The sequence below is a fragment of the Varanus komodoensis genome, unplaced genomic scaffold, assembly GCF_004798865.1.
Source record: "Varanus komodoensis strain SLA01 unplaced genomic scaffold, ASM479886v1 scaffold36, whole genome shotgun sequence".
Lineage (NCBI taxonomy): Eukaryota > Metazoa > Chordata > Lepidosauria > Squamata > Varanidae > Varanus > Varanus komodoensis.
Window position 1 is genome coordinate 3,517,728 of NW_025335873.1, and position 20,751 is coordinate 3,538,478.

The 20,751-nt window shown below is 45.1% G+C and overlaps 1 protein-coding gene across 6 annotated transcripts in view; it reads left to right on the top strand.

Moving 5' to 3' along the window:
- RALGPS1 (Ral GEF with PH domain and SH3 binding motif 1) overlaps nt 1-20,751 on the top strand; it is a 168,654-nt gene that overhangs the window by 120,637 nt on the left and 27,266 nt on the right. For 5 of the 6 annotated variants that reach the window (XR_006415633.1, XM_044439835.1, XM_044439834.1 and 2 more), the window contains one exon: nt 6,389-6,456. Coding sequence is in view for 5 of the 6 variants with exons in the window: in XM_044439835.1 (XP_044295770.1) it covers nt 6,389-6,456 (68 nt within the window). In the remaining variant the exon portion in view is untranslated. Of the gene's footprint in view, nt 1-6,388; nt 6,457-8,421; nt 8,715-20,751 lie in introns of those variants that run through there. The other variant, XM_044439838.1, reaches the window with a different exon arrangement.

A 20,751-nucleotide genomic window follows, 5' to 3' on the forward strand; every position in this document is an offset into this window, starting at 1 on the left:
GAAAAGGAGGCCTTGTGGTTTATCATTATTTTTAGGGTATGACTGATCTCCACTCCTCTGCACAGAACCCCACTCGGGCGCTAAATGTAGCTCGTATGCCCTGCCCGGAAAGCTTCGGTTTCTCTCTTTCTACCTCGACTGTGCCCTGAACAGCTGCAGAACAAATCATCGGCCAGTGCCTATGTAAGCAATACAGCCCTTGAAATAGTGCTGACCTTGGAACATTCGTTTCTTTCCATTTCTTTCGTCTCCAGACTCCCAGTTGGATTCCTCATTCTCCAGGTTTCAAACACAATCAAGCCTCCGTGCCCCTAATTGACAGCTGCAAATTGGCAGGGCTCGGTGGACTGTCTCCTTCTTGACTGCTTTCCCGGCAATGTGAATCTCTTTCAGCTTTCCCACAAAGTGCCTTTAAGCTTATCCTAGCTACATAAAACAAGCACGCTGCCTCTCTGCAGTGAGCAACGTTCTTTCCTGTCTCCCCTCCCTCCACTGTGCGGTAAACCTGGAAGAGGGGACCAACTATTGCTTAATCTTCCCCAGGGTCAAGAGCTTACATGTGCAAGACCCTCTGTTCTCCGGCACTCAGGTTTTAAATCCAGAAATATGCAGGGTGGGGGGATCTACTCAAAATAATAATAATGATTGGTGTGTTCCTCAGGTGATGCAGCAGATATCGCTGCTATGCCTCTGCATCGCAGGAAGGGAGATGGGCAGAAAGAGTGCACCTGATTTCCCCCCGAAATGCTCCATAAACATCCTTGCCAGACTTGGATTGGGAATTGTGGGGGAGTGAGGAAAAACGGCCTTTATAAGAAAAGCAAAATGTCCAGTGTTGTCAGGGAAACAGGGAGAAGTTGATTGTCACTGGGAGGGAAAGCCCTCAGCAGCCGGTGTTCCAGATATTAAGAGTTGTATAAAAAGCAAGCCGTCCACCAATTGTTTTTTTCCAAGTAGCAAATGTATGGTTGGTTATATTTAGAGTTCCGTTAGTTACAGTAATCTCCAACCTCTTTTAGCACTTCCAGTCAGAAGCCATGTGAAATCCTTGGCCTTTACTTTGTTAAATTGGCCACAGATGCAGGACAGTTAAGAATTAACCACTGTATATGACAGGAAGAGTAATTAAAACCTTTCACTCCCAGCTTCTCATCAGTTTACTTTTCCACTTTTGTAGACTTCATTCTCAGAATAGCCATGGGAGCAAACGCCTTGATGGTCACTGATGGCATGCTTTATCTCTTCCCGCTGCTTTTTTGCATGTACCAAAGTACAACAGAAGGGTCAGCTCCTCGGGGTTGCACAGGATGGGTGCAGAATTACGACCAGGAGCTCTCCCCCGGCCTCTGTTTTACTGTGAAGAATCCAGGGAGTGTCTGCTAGAAGCAAGGTTCATGCTCTACCCGCACTTTTTAATTTCATTTCTGCACTGTCCAGTAGCCAGAACACAAAAATTCCAAAACAGAAACCTAATACAAAAATGTTAATACAAAAAGTCATGAACAATTTAAAACTGAAGAACAGTCACAGGAAGATGCTGGTACCTGATAAAGCAGTTGATATTAAAACCCCATGATGTATCACCACTTAGAAGTGACTGAGCAGCAATTATCAGAACACTTGTTTACGCCAACTAACATGCAGATGAGGTCTCCCATACTCGCACCAGTCCAGAATGGCTCCCATCTTTAGACAGATGCTTCCGTTTTAGGTGAATAGAGCCATGCAATGAAGCTAATGGTCCCTTATTTCTTTTGTCTGCAGTAACTTGATGCCATGTATGGTACATTTTTCTCTCCCAAAATTCTCTCCAAAAATAGGCATTAAAAAAAAGAGGGTGTTAAGCGAATACTGAAACATGATCTTGAGCTCACATGCAGATTTTCACAGTAACACTCCCTCTTCGTTTAATCTGTAGCCTGGCATGATTGGGGATGTGTCTCGGCCAAATACTTAGCAAATTTTTATGTGTTGAACTCTAAGCATAAATGATAGAAGGACAACTTGCCAGAGGGTGGTGTGAGACGGTCCCTCACCAGGACAGCTGTCTGGGAACCGAATTCTGCTTCCTCAGCTCCAAAAGTTCAAGTAGGACGACTGCCAAATCAAATACTAAATGGTTTCTCCATAGATTTTTTTTCCTTCCTGTTTTGCTTTTTTGTTTTGCAAAAAGTTTAGTCCCTGACTAAACTGCATCATGACAGTGAAGCTGAAGTGGCCTCGGCAGCCGCTGTGGGAGGGGGGCGAACCTCACCGAAACAGACGCAAGCTTTCCAACATGCCTCGCACACTGCATCTCTCACATGCATTCATTTGTCAACAGCATTCCGTATCTTTTTGTCTTCCTAAATTGAAACAGCCTGAGGAAAGGCCGTGCCATTATCTTTATATATTTGCAAGTGTTCCAACAAAGTGTTTCCATAATGCAACATTCATCTCACATTAAGTGAGCTGAACTTTTCTCCCTCAGACTTTTCCACTCAAGTTCTTGTGCTTATTGGAAGGAAAAATTAACCCAGGTTACTAATTTTTCCTCCTCTTGGATGCATACCTGAATGTGGGGGGGGGGGGGGGGGGGGGGGGGGGGGGGGGGGGGGCGGTCAGAGAAGCTGCAAGCAGTGCAGGGACACCCAAGATGGAATGGTCAGAGCAGAGATACCAGACTCAAACGCATCCACCTCGCCAGGAACGAGGGTTGCATCAGCAGAAGAGAACGGCTGTCCCTGATGGGGATGCGGGCAGAGATCTAGCAATCCTAGCTTCCCACACAGTGGAAGAACTCATGATAGAGCGTACACTTTGAATGCAAAGGATCCCGAGTTCAGTTCCTGGCATCCCAAGTAGGACTGGAAAAACTGTCCCCACCTCAGGACAGCAGCTGCCAGTCAGTGTTGTCAGTACTGGGCTAGACGTTCCAAGGGTCTGCCTCACCTATTCACTGCTTAAATCTTAGGTAACACCCTAAAATGGTGGGGTTGTCCAAAATCATCCCAGTAGTGGCTCCAAGAGGAGACATAAAATTAAAAGCTTTCCATAAAGAAAACAGCCATTCCTTCTGGATAAATAAGCAAACATCTGGAATAGCATGGAAAAGGCCAGCCTCCAAAGCCAAATGAGGTTAAAAGGAGATTTGCATGGCAATGAACTGACAGTCGCTGGAACAGCTGCTATGAATGCTGTTGCACTGCTTATGTGCATTTTGGAAAACTCCCAAAAGATGAACATTTAATTACATCTAGTCTAAAAGTGCAGGCTGGGAGCGACGCTTGTCCAAAAACTCCTTTAGCCACATCGGGACAGCACCCTGTAGATTAGATTTATTGTCGTCTTACCACAGCTCACTTTCCCAAAGAAGTGTGTTTCCCTTTTTTTAACCCAAACAATTGTTTGTGGGTTTCTTGCATTTCTGTGCCGCGCAACGGCCAAGCGCTCGGGGCAGTGTACACTAATCAGTGCCATTACATACAACAGAGGGACATAAGAAGGGCTGTCCGAAGTCTGTCCGGTCCAGCTGCCCACAGGAACCCCCCAGGTAAAACCCGAGTGCCCAGCACGGCCCCTTCAGTGTTCCCCAGCCACTGGCATGTGTGAACATCCTGCTTCTGCTACTGGAGTTGGCCTGTGCCCGTACCCCCCATGTCGCAACCTCCTCCTCCAGATGTTTGCCTAATCTGCTTTTGAAGCGACATCTTGCCGTACGACCACCTTTAAAGCTGCCTGTATAGGTGGCCATCATCTTATGGAAGTAAATTCCATAATTTTACTAGGAAGTACTATGATGTGTGTAGAAGTGCTTCCTTTTGGGTATCCCAAGCACCACGAAAATCCGTTTCGTAGGATGACTCCTTCCATTATGAAGAGAGGGAACATGTCTTCCTCAGCATGCATAATTTTGTACACATCTGTCATGTCTCCCTTTACCCCTTTTCTCAGCTAAAGATAAAGTAATCTTTCTTAGATCAGTGTACTTGTCTTTTCTGTACCCTTTTCAGCTCTACCTTTTCAGGTGGCATGACCTAAATGTTTTATTTTGGAGCTATGGACAAATACCGAGATTTCTGTAAGGTTTTCATGGGGCTCTGCCAGGTCTTGCAAATTGACACTGTGCCCTAGGATGGATGGATGGATTGACTGATTGTGTGTGTGTGTGTGTGTGTGTGTGTCTGTCTGTCTTTCTTGCTTTCTTGCTTGCTTGCTTGCTTGCTTGCTTGCTTTCTTTCTTTCTTTCTTTCTTTCTTTCTTTCTTTCTTTCTTTCTTTCTTTCATAGACCAGCATAAGCCAATGGGGGCCTGCATAACAGTTTAATGAATGCTTTTCCATTACCCCAATTAAAATAACAGTTTGAAAGGGATCAAAAGACAAAAAGGCAAGTAACGGACACTAACAGTTGAGATAACTGAGGCCCCCCAACTGAAACACTTAATGCCTCAAACATGTACATAATGATAATACTAATGTTAATACTAATAAAACTTTTGCTGAAATTTGCTACAGTTTAAATTTATAAAATGTATAGATTTATAATAAAACACCATGGTTTTAATGCATAACTACATATCATGGTTTTAATTTCTGGTTGTGAGCTGCCTGGAGATGCTATGGCACAACCAGTGGCATACAAATGTTTTAAATAAATAAATAACAAAAAAAAGGTGAGATTTTTCTGAACCTGAGCCTTGCCCTGCAGAAACTGGTTACTTGGTACATGGTCTTAGCATCTTTATCTGATAGAAAAAACTCAAGTTCAGCTTTTTTGGAAAGAATCAGATTATCCTGAAAGAGCAGGAGGATGACTTCAACGTCCTAGAACTTCTTTTCAAATGCCGTTGTCATTCTTGTCCTGGAGCGGGACCGCAACACAGCCAAACACGCACAGTTTAGCCAAGAGTGTTTCTGCTTCTGGCTCAGATTCCCTGGAGTCCTTGCTCAAAAGCACATCAGAAGGGCTCCCTGGGTTTTTCTTTGCCTGGGAGAAATCGATTTTACTTGCCCACCTGTAACGAAAAACGTTGCCTTACAGCAGAATCCCACGCTCATTTACTTAGAACCAGGTAAGCATGCCAAGAATTGGACATTATGGAACTTACTACTGAGTAGATATGTATTTAATTATACTAAAAGAGGGGCATTAATTGATTCCACTGTTATGCATACCTGTTTCATGATTTTATTTTGTAAGCTGTCTTACGGTTGTTGTTTTTCACCTTTAAAGGTGGCATTAAAATGTTTCCATAAAGAACTATAAATAGTTGCCTCTTATCCCACTGGGGATTCTACAGAGGGGCGATGGCAACTGAGAAGGAACAGAACGGGCTTGGGAGCTCTGGCCATGTTCAGGCGGCTGAAATGCCTGCTTGTTGCGAGGAAAAAGGCATTTCCTAGATGCGCCTTCCTCGGTCGGCACACATGGCAAGCTCGTGCTTTGGAGCTGGAATCGGAGCCAGCTCGTTCCAATGCATTCGTTGCCTTTTGTGTCTCCCTTCTCATCTTCGTTGCCTGTGCACTTCTGGCCATCCCCACGGTTAAAATAACTTTCATCTGAGCGTGCCAGTTTGCAGCCCACTTCGAGGGGGCCATAAAGCAGGCGTCTTAATCCAGTGGGGTAGAGACTTGCGTCAGGCATGTGGACGCCAGAAACTCTCTGGCTGCTGCTTGCTTGTTTGGCAAACCACATGCAGCCCTCACACCCTCCAAGACGAGCCCTTGTTCCACACGTATGCAGGAGCTACCCAGAGTTCTCTCTCTCTCAGCAATGTGCAGCCTTTTTGTTGTCCAGCTAACACTGCTGCTTGATCCTGGGTCCTAGGGATGGATGACAACAAAGAACTGCAAAAGGGGGAGCCCCGGCAGGGCAAAATAGCGGCAGCCGAGGAGAGCGGGCCATCCTTGTGATGTGCGAAGCCCCGTTAGGCAGGCACTTGAGACCGGAGTGGAGAAGGTCCAGGATCACCACTCCCACCCCATCGTGGGTGAGAAGGCCCAGCCCATTCGCCTAGCAGGCATCCGCTTTATATCCCGCTTGCCTGGTGCCAGGAAACACCGTTTGGGAGACTGGGTTGACCGATTACCACTTCCCAGGGTGCAGGCAAGGTGAGCCAGCGCACAGGAAGGGCTGTCTATCGTTCAAGCCTTACCCAACATTAATGGCTTTGCCTTTGTCAGTGTTTCCTCTGGGATTTTTTCTGACAGTGTGAAAAAAATGGTTGGGTTTCACATGACAGGGTCTTAATACTTCCAGCACACATAACCTGAATCCAAAACATGCTAAAACTGCATAAGCTAAGCTCGATTTCCTGCTTTCGGCTGATAACCTAAAATAACAAGTTTATCCCATTGCTTCCCGATAAGCCGCTGAACTCCTGACATGTTACAATTTCTGTCTTCCAGATTATCCCTAAGAATTGAGCCAGGAAACAGCTCACCACGACTGGTATCGTCAAAGGAAGATCTTGCAGGTATGAAAAAGTTTATTGGCGAACTTAACGCTCTACGCCATTGCAGCACTTAATCCCGCGTTTTCACCAGCATTTGCTGTGTGAGGGCCTTTCTCCAGAGGCTCTCCACCATCTCTCTGTAGACACCACCCACACTCTTGCTCATTGGGTTTCTTTCAGCAACATACCCCCCAGCCTGAGAAACGATTTCTCATTTGTAGCTAAGGGTCAGAAGCCACAGTATCCATGGGGACTTGATGAAATATCTGGGGCAACTTGTCGCAATGCTAGTGTGCTGGAGGTCTGTTTTTCAGAAAGGCTCACTGCATTATCGCAGTATAGATCAATTGAGAAGCGTGATAATTGACTGAGGCACACTTAGATAGAGAGATGGGTGGATCACTTGATCCCCGGGATGACTGGGTGCGTGCGCACAACAGTCGACAACCAAAGAGGTGAGATTTTTTTTTAACATCCATGTGATAATTGCTTGAGAACGGATTTTCATTTTCCAACATGAAGTCTGGCGATGTCATTTAGGCAGTTGGTGTGGACATTCAACAGCAGACTTCTGGCTTTTCAGGCGTTTGCATTTCTGCTTTTTCAGTATTCACATTTGTGTGGGATCATCAGCATTCTCTGGTTATTTGTAGGGTAATTTTAAATGTTCACCAGCCGGCCGTCTTGGTGTTGTGGCAGTTTTTATGATATGGTCCATTACGGCCAAATGTATACAAAATACATGAATTATTCATTTTATACATTCATAATTATGGGCTTTATACAGATAACCTCATAATATCGATAATGTAATCAAAATGTAGCTGCCTCTTCTTAACAAGTCAGCTTTCCTTAGGGGACACATGCGTGTGTCAGAATCCTCTATTTGTAAACAGGCATGCTGGCAAACGGTTCAAGATTTGGGTAGATCTTTGTGTGTTGTGCTGGTGGGGTCGGAATGGGAGGGGAAGTATAGAATCTATACCTGCAGGAATATCATCAGTGGCGTTACAGGTGACCCATTTTACATATTTATAGTGTCATTTCCTAGCAACTGGTGATTTAACAAAACATGGACCTTTGATTTGAAATGAGCTACACCGTCTCATTCACCGTTAGCTCAAGAAGGAAGAGCACATACCTGCTGCGTGTCCTTCATCATTAATCGCTAGCATAAGAGAAATCAGCGTTTGTCTTTCAGTTTTCTTTCAGTGCTTTCCCAGGCCACAGGCTTGCATGACTCATCTACCCCAAAATTACTAACGCTACACTCATGGATAGAGGTTTCGTCGGATATCAGTGAACAGCAGTTCTCCGTTCAAATTTAACCCTCAACTTTAAGAAACCAGAGGGATCATACAGGACATGTTTGCCATATTCTGCTTAGTTGAAGTGCCTCTAGCTATTCCTAAAACCAGTCGATCAGCATTGACTGGGGTCCAGATCCAGGTGCTGTTCTTGTTTCTCAAAGACCGACTAGGCTCACTTGCTAAGCTGCCTGAGAACAACTCTGGTCCCAGACTGTCTTCATGGGGCAATTTGCCGATTCCCTGTGTGCTCTTCTTGGCATCCACCAACGACAGTATTACTGCAAGTTACTCTGCATGATAGGATAACTTTTTGAAAAGCATCTCTGCATGAATCTTCCAAATCAGGGACTTCCAGCAGAATTCTAGATTCAGAAGGTACCAAAGTCCACCTACTCTGGCATCTTGCTGCGAGTCGAGTCAAGTCGTTCGTCCCCATTTCCGCAGGTCGTCTCCTGCAGTCTTTCCCTCGCTGTGCTGCAAGGAGAGAGCTGCTGGGCCTGGTGGATTTGTAATGCACATGCAGAGGGAAAGGGGATGTGTGTGCAGTGGGCAGGAAAGCAGCAACCCTAAGAAAGATCTCCTCTGAGAATCTAATGTGTATGTCTAGAGATGTTGGCTTACCTACAGTGAAAGCCCCCTCTTTGTATAATACGAGGTTTTTTATATCGATTTGCAGGCACCAGCAAGGCATCCCCACCCAGTGGGCTTTCAGCCTGCCAGCTTACTGAGCAACTCGAGTGGCTTGGAAGAAGCAAAACGAAGCAAAGCAAAAACAAGCCTTGAAATTATGCAGTTTTGCTCTCAAGCCCAGATAGCCAAAAGAGCCTTTATTCTTGACACCTGGGCCCAGTGCACCTCCTTTTGAGCACTCCAGCCAGACCTTTGATCCACCCCCTTCTCCCCACCCAGGTTTTATGTGCGTGTGTGCGTGCACGCGCACACACACACACACACACACACACACACACACACACAGAGGAAGCTGTGCAGCAAATCCCAAGTGTCTCCGGGCCCAGCCTGGACAGTTTGACAAAGGAGCCCAATTCGTCCGTTGGGCTCTCCACCTCCTCCGGCCTTAGTCACCACGCTGGAGACTGCCAGGGACTGTCCTCCTGGGTGGCATCGCTTCAAAGCTTCTTTGTCAGATGGTTTCCACTGTGCCTCCCATGGCCTGGAGATGGCTTTTTAAAAAACCCACAGGCTGGGTACATAAAGGTTCATGATGTTGCAAGGGAAAATAAATTCTTTCTCTAAGCTGTGGCAGCTTGATGACTTTGGGTTTTGACGCACATCCCTATTTTTTATCAGCACCTAGCAAGATATCAGAAAGTAAATCAGTCTCTTGACATGCCTGCATCATCTCATAAATATTCTTCTTTCACTGTGGGCCTGTCTAGACAACTCTTGCGTGGAAAAGCAGTGTTGCTCTGCTCAGTTTAGTTTGCAGTGCAGCTGTAGCCATGCCAACCTGCAAGTTTTCGTACTGTTGTAGCCCGTTCGGTAAACTCCGTTAAGTGAACTCCTGCACGATTGATACGTATTTCACAAAGGTTCGCTCATGCTAGGCAACGTGCCACCGGGCATGCCGCTTTCACCCGATACGTTTGGGCATGTCATACCATATCTTGCCACTGAAGCAGGATTCCGGCCGGGTTGCCATGGTGTGTTCTGACTGTGCCGTATTTACCTTCTGGGTCGACGTGGCTAAGCAAACGTCCACACCCGTGGGGTCTTCCACAGGCAGACTCGGAGTAAGACGCCCTCAGAGGCTGCTTCCAGGAAATGGCATGTAAAATACAGTAGATGATGTCTTCGGTTTCCTCCAGTGATGCTGATATTAGTAATTTCCATACTGTGTGACTCTGGGCTGCCCACAAGAGCTTCACTTGTAGTGGTAAAACATCTCTGCTACAGGGCGTGAAATCGCGCTATCCTGCAGAGCATATGAATATACAGGGGCAAGACTTCTCAGACTGCACACCATAGTGATGAGGTGGCCAGGACTCAATGCACATGGTAGGCTTGTCCTGAGTGGAGCTGGCTGGAGCCGGGGGTCAGACTAGATGGCCCAGGAGGCCCCTTCTGACTCACTCAGTTTCTGTGTTTCTAAATAGTCAACATTGCAAAGGCAAATCAAGGCTGTAGCTGCCGTTTCCTGTGATTCACTGTTTACTTTCCATAAAAGTCCTGTGACTAATTTTTTCTTTTGCCAAAATTGATTCTGTTGAAGTCTATGGAATGATTCAAATTCTATCCCACAGTAAGTGGCCTTTGGGTTGTAACCAGTTTATGTAACAAGGGAAATGCTAATTCTAAACAGTTTCATCTCAACCGTCCACCAGCAGTGGAAGAAAACCAGAAGCATCATAGGTTTCGAAGGGACAAAAATGCCCTGTGTCTGGGCACTGACGAAGGTTGTGACACGCATGCATCGGGTTTCTCTCCCAGAGGCTGTTATGTTGTGAGCCGTCTTTCATGACAGCAAGCCCCTGTGGTTGAAATCCAGAATTCCTAATGAATCTGGGGAGGAAATAACGGTTTTCTGCGGAGCTGCAGAGTTCGTTTTCCGTGCTTGCTCGTGAGCTTCCATTCATATTCCTGAGGGATGCCTGTATCCCGTTTCTGTGATGCTCGTGGAAAAGTGGAAAGCGCGCACCCAGGAGTTCTCATTTCCTAATTCACGAGTTTGCTTTGAAACATGAGAGGCCGTATGAGTATGTCCCTAAAGCAGACTAAACAAATCGGGACGTGCAAAATGGCATGGTAGCCATTATCCTAGAGTGGCGTTTTATTTATTTTTTCCTAAAACTGTTGATGCATTGGTTTTCCTTTTTTCCCATGTTGGCAGAGCTAAGCCCTTGCCCTGAGATGTTCGTGTGAGGCAGGGAAAAGCATCTCAGTTGATGGTCTGAGCAGGTTTGCCTTTTTAAAAAAATTAACGGAAGAGAAACTGTTTGAATATGCTTCTTGCGAGAAGAAAAGTTAACTTAAATTTTAAAAATCTGTCTGCCTCTGACTGCAACCTTTCTCTGTGCTTTTCTGTACACGGAGGCTGTTTTCAGATTGTGCTAATGACTTCACATCAGTACACAGCAAATCACCAGCGTTATACAAGAAATCTATTGTGGCACCTAAAGACTAATATACTTTGTGAACTAAAGTCTATGCACCAAGCCTATAGGGATGGCATACGTATAACACAGACACACAGAGGGAAAAATGCCTTGAATAAAAATTAGTTGTAACAGTTCTGCAACATTTATATATAAAACCCAAATGTATACAAAGGAAGGATGGAGTGGACTATTCACAAGCATTGTCACTGGTGAGGATAACTCACGTCAATACCCTTTGTGAGAGAGAAACCCACAATTCCAATTAAGTCCAAGTTAATTAAGTCTAAGTTCAGTAGAATAAAACTGGTTGAATTCTGTGTCAGCGATTTCATGCCAGAGCCCCCGGTTGAACTCTTTGTTGAAGCGTGGTGACTGTCGGGGCAACAGCAGACTGTCCCGGGAGAGTGAAACGTTCTCCCTCTGATTGCCATTTTTATGTCCGCTTGTGCTCACTTATATCTTCATAGCATGGAAGGGCAGTGCTGGCAAGAGGTGGTTTGTGTTACGTTGTCGACGGCGGAAATGAAGCAGCCTCTGGAGTTACTTGCATTGTAGGTAAGCTGGTAAGAATCCAGCCTGCCTTAGTGGATACGGGGGCAGAGCTGATATCTGTTCCAGGGACCAGTCCTTGGGTTTAGCCACTGGGTTGCTCATCACTGCTTTTGAGTGTTGGTTTTAGATTAAGCGTCTGTTCTGTGCTGGTATTAAAACAGTAAAGAAAATGTCAAAGAAAAGATGCATGCAGTTGGCTAAAGTAGTGTGACCCTCACCCAAAGACTCCGTATGCACCCAGTAATCTGTGTTGATTGCTCAGAAATGTCTTGTAAGTGTGACGGTTACGGTGGCTTGCCACCAAGACAGCTTCTTCCCACATTTATACTTTCTTGGGGGCGGGGAAGGGAGCAGCACATCAGCAAGGCAGAAGTTTAAATCACTCTCTCCCCGTGCCATAGCATTGCTCCAGACCAGCCTCCTGCGTTGCTTTTAATAAAGGGGAGATTTGGAGGCTTGCAAGCATAAAGCTCCTACATAGCTTGGCATTTTACCATGGTGCCACTTCATATAGGAGCAGATTTCAAGCTGCATTGCAGGAATTGCAGAAGAGAACAGCCAGAGGAAAGACAAGAATTTCTTGGCAGAGCCAAGAAATCAAAGAGAAATCCGAACCTAAATCAGGAATACTGAAAACCCAACAGGAGAATGTACCATGTGACTAAAATAAGATAAAGTGATGGTGGAAGCAATGTATGGAAAAACTATAGAGAAGAGATTAAAAACAGACTCTTTTGAAGGGGAATCCCATGAAGAAGAACCTGTAATGTTAGAAAGTGAAGTGAATGCTGCTCTGGACATGCTCAGAAAGAATATGAAGCACCAGAGTAGACAGGGTACCAATAGAGCCATTCCAGTCTGCAAAAACTGAATTGGTCCAAAAACTAACAAGAATAAGCCAACAAATAAGGGAAACAAAACAATGGTCCAGAGACTGGAAATGTTCGAAATACATTCCAGTCCCCAAGCAAGGAGAGGTCAACAAATGCAGCAACTTGAAAACCTTTGTGCTAATTTCCTTTGCAAGCAAAGTGGTGCTCAAGGTGTTACAGCAAAGAATTCTACCCTGTGTGGAGTAAGAAATGCCTGGCGTTAAAGCTGGATTCTGAAAAGGAAGAGGCACTTGAGGTCAAATCACAAATATACACTGACAGCTGGAGCACACCAAAGCATTTCAGAAGAAGATCTACCTGTACTTCATTGCAAAGCCTTCGACTGCATGGATCATGAGAAACTATGGATGATTCTGAAAGAAACAAGTGCCTCAGCACTAATCCATTGTGATGCATGACCTAAATTGTGGACCAGAAGGTACCATTCAAACAAAATACGAGGAGACAGAATCATTTCCAATGGCAAAGGCATCAGACAAGGGTGTATTTTAATTCCTTATCAGTTCAATCTGTATGCATCATAAGGAAAGCTGAATCAGGATCTTAGGAAGGAGGAGTGAAAATTGACAGAAGATACATCAGTAATTTCAAATATGCAGGTGATACCATATTATTGGCAGAAAGCGGTAATAAAACAATAAAAGCAATGATTGAAATGAAAGTGAAAGAAGAAAGTAGGGCTGCAACTGAACATTAAGAAAACAAAAAGCATCGCTACAGAAGAATTATACAACTTTGTCCACAATGAAGAAATTGGAATTGTGAAAGACTTTGCATATCTTGGCTCAATAGTCAATTCAAAGGGAAACAGCAGCCAAGAAATTAGAAGACTTGGAAGGGTAGCAATGAAGCAAGATCAAGTGTCAGGATGTTTCACTGGAGACCAAAGGAAAGACCGCCAGCACTGTTGTATTCCTGGCCACGGTGGACAGGTGTGCAACTGAACAGCGAAGGAAGCGGATGGGATGAAAATGGGTGCATTTGAAACACAGTGCTGGAGGAGAGCTTTGCAAATCCGCTGGGCTGACAGAAAGATGAACCTGTGAGTCCAGAACTTTCTCTGGAAGCAAAAATGACTGAACTGAAGCTGCCGAGCTTTGGGCATATCTTGAGAAAGCCAGACTCGCTACATGGCGTCTTGGAAAAGTTGAGGGAAAGCAGCAGCAGCTAGAAGTTGAAGGCAGAAGAAGAGGAAGACCGACAGCGAGAGGGATCAACGCCACACAGGAAGCCACGGCCTTGGCAAGAGCCGAGCGGAGCTGCCTGGGGGAGAGCCGCTTGGAGGGCCTGCTTCCATGGGCTTGCCGTAAGCCGGAGACTATTTGATGGCGTGTAACAACAGATAGGAATACTTTTAAATACTTTCAGATTGAAATGGCAAGCAACTCGGGGAGAAACGCTGAAGCAGGATCCTTGAGCGTAGTGGAATCCAGAAGCTCCAGCCTCAGAGTCAAGAGTGCATCAGTTTAGGAGACATGACAGGACTGAACTGAAAAGGGCCGCTCCCGAAGAGGCCTCATTTTTCACCATAATGACCTCTTGGTAGGAGCATCTGGTGTGGCCTGGCTTGGCACTCTCCTCTCCATGACCCTTTTTCTCCTTTTACATAATAGCTTTGGTTGAGTTGGCCACAATGGCTTTTGGGAATGCTGCTGTAGCTCCATGTTCCCATTAGATTTACCATCTGGGTCTGGCATGAAGCAGCAAGGTTTGGTAGACTTACAGCCAACTGTAGGTCCTTGCTCAGCTGGAAAGCTTTAATCTCCTACCAGCAAGACAATGAATACGATCGATTTTTTTGTATTGGTCTGTATGTTTTTAGTGCCCATTACTTGACCAGCACTCCCAGGACTATAAAAATGTGGTTAAACGGAATTCAGGACTGGACATTTGCGAAAACTAAACAAATTCCTGAAACATGCTGTTTAAGCAGAGTTGCTCATATGATGTGATACTGGGACCAACCCATTAAACAGGAAAGATTCAGCTAGAAGTTGCCACAATTACAAACATCTTCAGTGTGGTCATATATGTTACAGCCGGAGTTGAAGCAGACACTTTTTAAGGCGCCCTGTGATATTTCCATTGCAAATCCCTGTTTTAGCTGTTAGTAACTTCAGGCTCAAATCTTCTGTGCAGTTGGGCTTATCTCAATGACGGTTGAAAATAGGGAGATGAGAAAGTTCTTGTTTTTCACTGAGTTTCTCAGTTGCCTCCGTGCTTCGTACTATAGATTTCTAAAGTGGCGGGTCAGCATGCCCCTTCTGCATCAGGCTTTTGCTCAGAGTCAGCCAGGTCACATTCCTCCGAAATGGAAAAGTGTCCAGTGGAGGGGCCGATATTCCTACCGTATCCTCTCCCTAGTGAACATTGAACTTTGAGGAGGAACGGTGTCTTGTTTTCTCCCCTGCAGTCATTCCTCCAGGACACACGGGGCCTCTTTCAGAAATATTATTTTCTCTACCCTCACAGAGTTCAAGAAACCTGCATAGAGCTAAGAAGAAAGGCTAGACTAACACATAGAATTCTGGAATTAAAATGAAATTAGAATAGAGCTTTGCCTTGCCTAAACCCCATTCCACCCCACTGTCTCTGTGTTAGGGTGCCTTGACAGAATGAGTAGCAACTAATAATGTAAGTGCCAAGTAAATCTGGTTTTTGTGTAGCCACAAACTGCATGTATAAAAGCTCTGTGTGAGGTTCATTTATTTCTAGTGTAAATTAAGTCTTTCAGCTTGTGCAACACGCTTGCAACCTCACGGAATCTGCATCTTCAGCAGTACAAGTAACGGCTGGAAAAACAGACGGTTTGAAATGCTTCCCTGTATTTTAAGCTGCCGTCCTTTACAGACACACCATAGGGTTCTTGTGTGATACTCGGTCACCGTAATCGGTTAAGGTGAGTGGCAGCTTCTTTGGGTCCGCTGTAGAGCAGTCTGTAGGCTGCTTGTCAGTGACAGCAGAAATAAGGACTCTGTTCAAACCCCAATAACCATCTTCAGCACAAGCCAGCATTCAGCCCACTAAATACCATTCCACGGATGTGTGATTTTCTTCTCCGTGTCTTGTGCCTCTGTGAAGTTCAGTAAAAACAGCTTTATTCTCCAGCATTTCTGGCTTTGAAATGTTGGAGAAAACGGGCCGTCTGCCTGCTGCCAAAAAGCTTTCCATAAATCAGACCAAGTGGTGGATAAGGGACAAAAGTACTTTCTCACAACAGAGTGGGGTTTTTTTTTTAAACTTAGTGGCTGACATTCCGGTTTTTTCCTGCTTACCTTCTGTACTAAATTCTGAATGCTTCTCACAGAGTTTCTTACTATTCACGAGTGGCAAATTCCAGGGTTTGCACCATCTACCTAAACTTCTACAAGTTTCAGAATTCTCTTGGCATGCACTGAGATCATTCATTCTGTCACAGAAATTTGTGGATTGAGGGAGAATGCGTATTTGGACATCCTTTAGAAGGTTTCAGTCGGTCATATTTTCCAGTCAAGAGATGATGGAGGAAGCCCATCTGTGTTCCTGTATTGTAGACTAAAAGATGTCCAATATGAGTATAACAGCCAGCAGACGGAGGGTTTGGGAACACACACTTGAGCATTTTTTCCCCCAGAGAATGTTTGAATGTAATACAGAGCAAAATTGTTTAAGTTCCCAGCATCTGATAGCCCTTAAGTGTAGAGGACAGCTAAAGAATTATAATCTCTGCGAAAACTTCACCATATTTCCAGCAATGTTCTGTGTTTCTCAGCTCTCTTGCCTCTAGGTCCTATGCAATGCTGCTTGGCCTTTTTGTTTGGAACATTTTAAAAAATACAATTTTAAGCAAACAGTAATGCCCACTTCACCTTCATTGTTTTTTTTTTCACAGAGGTAATCTCAGCGTTGATGAAACGGTTTCATTTGCTACATGTTTTTGAGTGTGTTTATTTAGGTGCAGAAACATGAGTTAGAAAGTCATTGTATGCTTCAGCTTCAGGACCCTTGTTCTCCTGACTAAATCAACCTCCACGACACGTTTCTCAAAAGACATTGTATGCTTTATTTCCTCTAGGGTGATATCTTTGGATGCTTCCAGATGGAGCATTTCTAGGACTGCTTATCAGAAAGCACTATGTGCATTTTCTGCTATAAGAGAAAAGAGGGGGAAAATTGGGAAAACACAGGGAGTGTATGAGTGGAATAGGACAGGAGTTTCCAAAGGTTTCTGGCACCATTGCCAACCATTCTAGATGGGATCCAGGCAAAACCTTCTGCTGGTGGCCGTCTTGTGTTTTCTTACCCTTCTTCTGTCTGTTTCCTGACTGTGAAAAATCTATTAAAGTACACGAGATGAAGTTGCTACAGAATACAGAGCAAATTTTCAAGGGCAAGCTAGGATCCCAAATTACCAGGAAGCAGCCGCAGCCATAGGATGGGCGCCCTCAGTTGCGGGGTTCGGTCCGTCGGCCTGACTATAGATGGATCGATCGATCGACTGGGGCAGCAGTGAACCCTGCACTGTGGGACAGACTGGTTTGTTTTTACAGATCTGGCACTGGAGAAAGTGAAGCCAAGTGCCGATATATTCTCCCTCCTGGTTGTATGGAAGAGGAGCAAATGAGCTCAGTGCTTTGTCCAGACTCAGCCAGTCTCATCTGCCCAGCATGACGTGTGAACACAGCCACTAAGCCGCTCGGAGAAACAGCGCAACAAAAGCAGAGTCGTCATTACGGCCCACCTGTGAAGCATCACGCAAGGCGGACTGTAACGGCTGTCTAGTGTTTGGCCTGCACACTTTGAAGAGCCTCTCCAGTGAGGATCAAGGGGGTTTGTGTGTTGTCTCCTGTCATTACACACAGGGGTCAATAACGAGGGGAAGGACTTTGCCGAGCAGGACCTGTGCTTTCCAAGGCAGTGCTCCATAAACAGGGGCTTTTGTTTCTTGGATTTCTTCAGGCTAAACTCTGTGAACCCACATCACTGCTGAGGCCCCATAATGCTTCCAGACAAGAGAATCCTCACCTCGGCCACCCCCCTGTGAATGCAAAAGAGCAACCCCGCCCGCCTGAGGAATCGCATTACTGCAATGAGGTGGAAATTGGCCCAGTCATGCTCTGTAGGCCTGGCCCTTGGAAAGCACGGCAACAAATACTTTTCATTACAGCTCAGCCACGTAAGAGTGAGAAGGGGGCAGGAGGGGACGCTGCAAAGATGCCTGAACGTGTGTATGCTGCGGGGTGCCGCGCGTTCCATGATGTCATCTGCATGGAACTTCCTGCGTTTTTGATTCAGAGGAAAGCATCATTTTCCATGTAAACAATTACCCTGACATTTAGTTATGCAGTTTGTTTCAGATGTGGCCATGGTTACTAGTAAATAGCTTTGTTTAGTAGCTGATCATTTACTACAAGCCAGTAGCGCCTCAATCTCTTTAGTGTCCTTTGTTTTGGTCTAGTGTCTCTCAAAGGCCTCTTCTAATGACCTTGAAGCAGCAGAATCACCATCATCACTTCTTCCAGCCATTCCAAGAATTGACTTTATTATGTACATTCTGCCCTTTTCATTTCAGGGCCACTTCCTAATCCTCCCCTTCCCCACAGCTGCCAAAACCCCACTGACATCTTCTCTTTGCCTTGAGTTTTGCAGTTTTTTGTTTTTTTAATCTGCTCAAAACTGGTTGGTCTTTCTGAGAAAGCAGTTCTAAAATGGGAGAACAGCATGCCCAAAGAGAAAGGAATGGCGTTCCCTTCCTTTCATTAAGCTGAACTGCAGATGTTATGAACCTACAATAAATGTGGGATTCGGGGTTTTGAAAAATTTATTGCGATATGAAACTTTAGAAGCTTCGTATCACAACCCATAGCTGGGCATGGGTCCTCATTTTTCATTAGAACAGTAATTTCTTAATCATTTATTTATTTATAAATCATTTTTATTTATAAATAATTGCAGGGAGCACCAGGTAAAGTTTTGCCTCCCTGAGAGCTGCAACACTGCGTCCTTGGAATGCCGCCTTTCCCTTTTCCATACCTAGGTCATGCCATGCGCACCCCACTCCATCCAATATGTTGAGCACACGGAGTGCCCGTTAGCGCCCTCCCACACCAAATAAATACAGCGTAGGCAAGAGTTGTGTGAGCCCCAACGTTCCTGGCAGACAGATGCATTTTCTTCAGCATTGCTAAAAATAATATTGACTTTGTTTTCACCTTTCTGCTTTTTAGACATCCATTCATCATCATTGGAAGATGTTCATCCCTATTTCTTCAAATGCATCTTCATTTAAGGCACTTCCATTTAGGTGGAAGGGTTAACAAAGAGCCGTGTTGACACTGCACAGTATTTGGAAAAGTCAGTCCCCTCCGGACCATTTCTGCACGTCACACAGAAGCAGAGCTTTTCTTCACGCTGCTGCTGGTGGCATTTCCCCCTCCCCACTACTGGCCAGGGCGATCTTGGTAACATGGGGCACCCTGTTGAGAGAAGCGGTCTCCAGCGGGAGGACTGAGGGAACCTGGAAAAAAAGTTTCCCCCTTTTAATACGCATGCATAGATTTGCACGAAATGCACCCAACTTTCTAGCAAAAGCAGAGCAGATACCCACATAGATATACATTTGCCATTGGGTCAGTATGCCTCCCTTTTAGGTATTTGGAAGTGTTGTAAGACCCTCAAGCCATTTCAGATAGGAGGTAAGTGTTTGCAAAATCAGTCTTATTGGTTAGGATGGTACAGAGAACAATTTCCACCTCCGTTCATTAATTGCCATGGTACAGCTACATTTAAAAAAGCCCATAAATCCGTCAATATTTCAGACTGTTTCAGCATAAAATTTATCTGTGCAATGGCCCCCTCACAAAAAGAAGCGACTGTTGGGCATTGCCGGAACATAGGTTCAAATACAGCACTTGCTGCTTTGCACCATCAGCAATTAGCTGCCTTTGGCAGCCTCTTGATCACTGTCATTGCAGTGACAGGTAGACATGGACAAAGGCTTGCTTTCAATAAAGTACAGCATAAGATGAGCTAAATTCTTTAAGACAAAATAGTGGAAGTAATTGAAGGCATGAGAACAAGTTGTGATCCCTTGATCTCTTTTATCATTTGTTATCTGGACAAAGTAAATTTTCCTTCGGGAGCAAAACTGTGAAGGACACTGACACTGGAAAGGAAACGTTTTCTGTAAACGAGTGATTTATTTCTTGGGTATGTTTATAACATAAGAGCCTGATTTTGTTATATCGCCTTTCACTATTTAAATCTTAGGTTCTGTTTCTCTGCAGCCAAGGATTTAAAATGAACAATATTTTAGGTGCACGTTAAGAAAACAAAGATCATGACTACAGAACTACACACCTTTTAACGTCAACACTGGAGAAATCTGAAATTGTGAAAGTTTTTGCATACCTTAGTTCAGTGGTGGCCAACCTTTGGCACGCATGCCACAGCGGGCACGCAGAGCCCTCTCCGTCGGCACGCGAACCAAGTCGCCCCAGCAGCCGAGCATTGCATAACGGCGCGCACAGGGGCCATGCGCATGCTCACAAAGGAATGGCGGCGCCAGGCGATGGCGTCATGAGCCGCGACTCAACCATGACTCGTCCGAGCTTTCGCGTGGCGAGTCAGTGCACTGCCAAGGATATATATATACATACTGTGACTGGCTGTGAGTTGTTTTTCCGAAGCTAATACCTCAGTTTTCATGTTTTATTCCAGTGTTACCACTTTGCGATAAATAAGGGGGCTTTGGGTTACAGTTTGGGAACTAGGTCTCTAAAAGGTTCAAGATCACTAGCCCTTTATTAGGATTAGGGGTGTGCACCAGGGTAGGGTTAGGGTTAGAAAAATGAGGTGTCCTTACATGGTTTTGATGGTTGGAATGTGTTAAGAATGGGGAGAAATGGTGAGTTGTGCAGAAGAAACTACGGAAGCAATGCTTTTTCAAAATCGCCCTCTTTTCATTGGAAGCTTACCCCTATATTAGGGTTAGGGGTGTTCACCAGGGTAGGGTTCGGGATAGGAAAACGAGGTGTCCTGGCATCGTTTTGATGGATGGAATGTGTTAGGAACGGGCAGAAATGCTGAGCTGTGCAGGAAGATCTACTCAAGGAAGAGTTTTTCCAAATCGCCCTCTTTTCAATGAAATCCTACCCCTATGTTAGGGTTAGGTGTGTGCACCAGAATAGGGTTAGGGTTAGAAAAAGGAGGTGTCCTGGCATTGTTTTCGTGGTTACACCTATATTAGGGTTAGGGGTGGTCACCAGGGTAGGGTTAGGGTTAGGAAAACGAGGTGTCCTGGCATGGTTTTGATGGTTGGAATGTGTTAGGAATGGGCAGAAAAGCTGAGCAGGGCAGGAAAAGCTACTCAAGGAAGGGTTTTTCCAATTCGCCCTCTTTTCAGTAGAAGTTTACACCTATATTAGGGTTAGGGGTGTGTACCAGGGTAGGGTTAGGGTTAGAAAA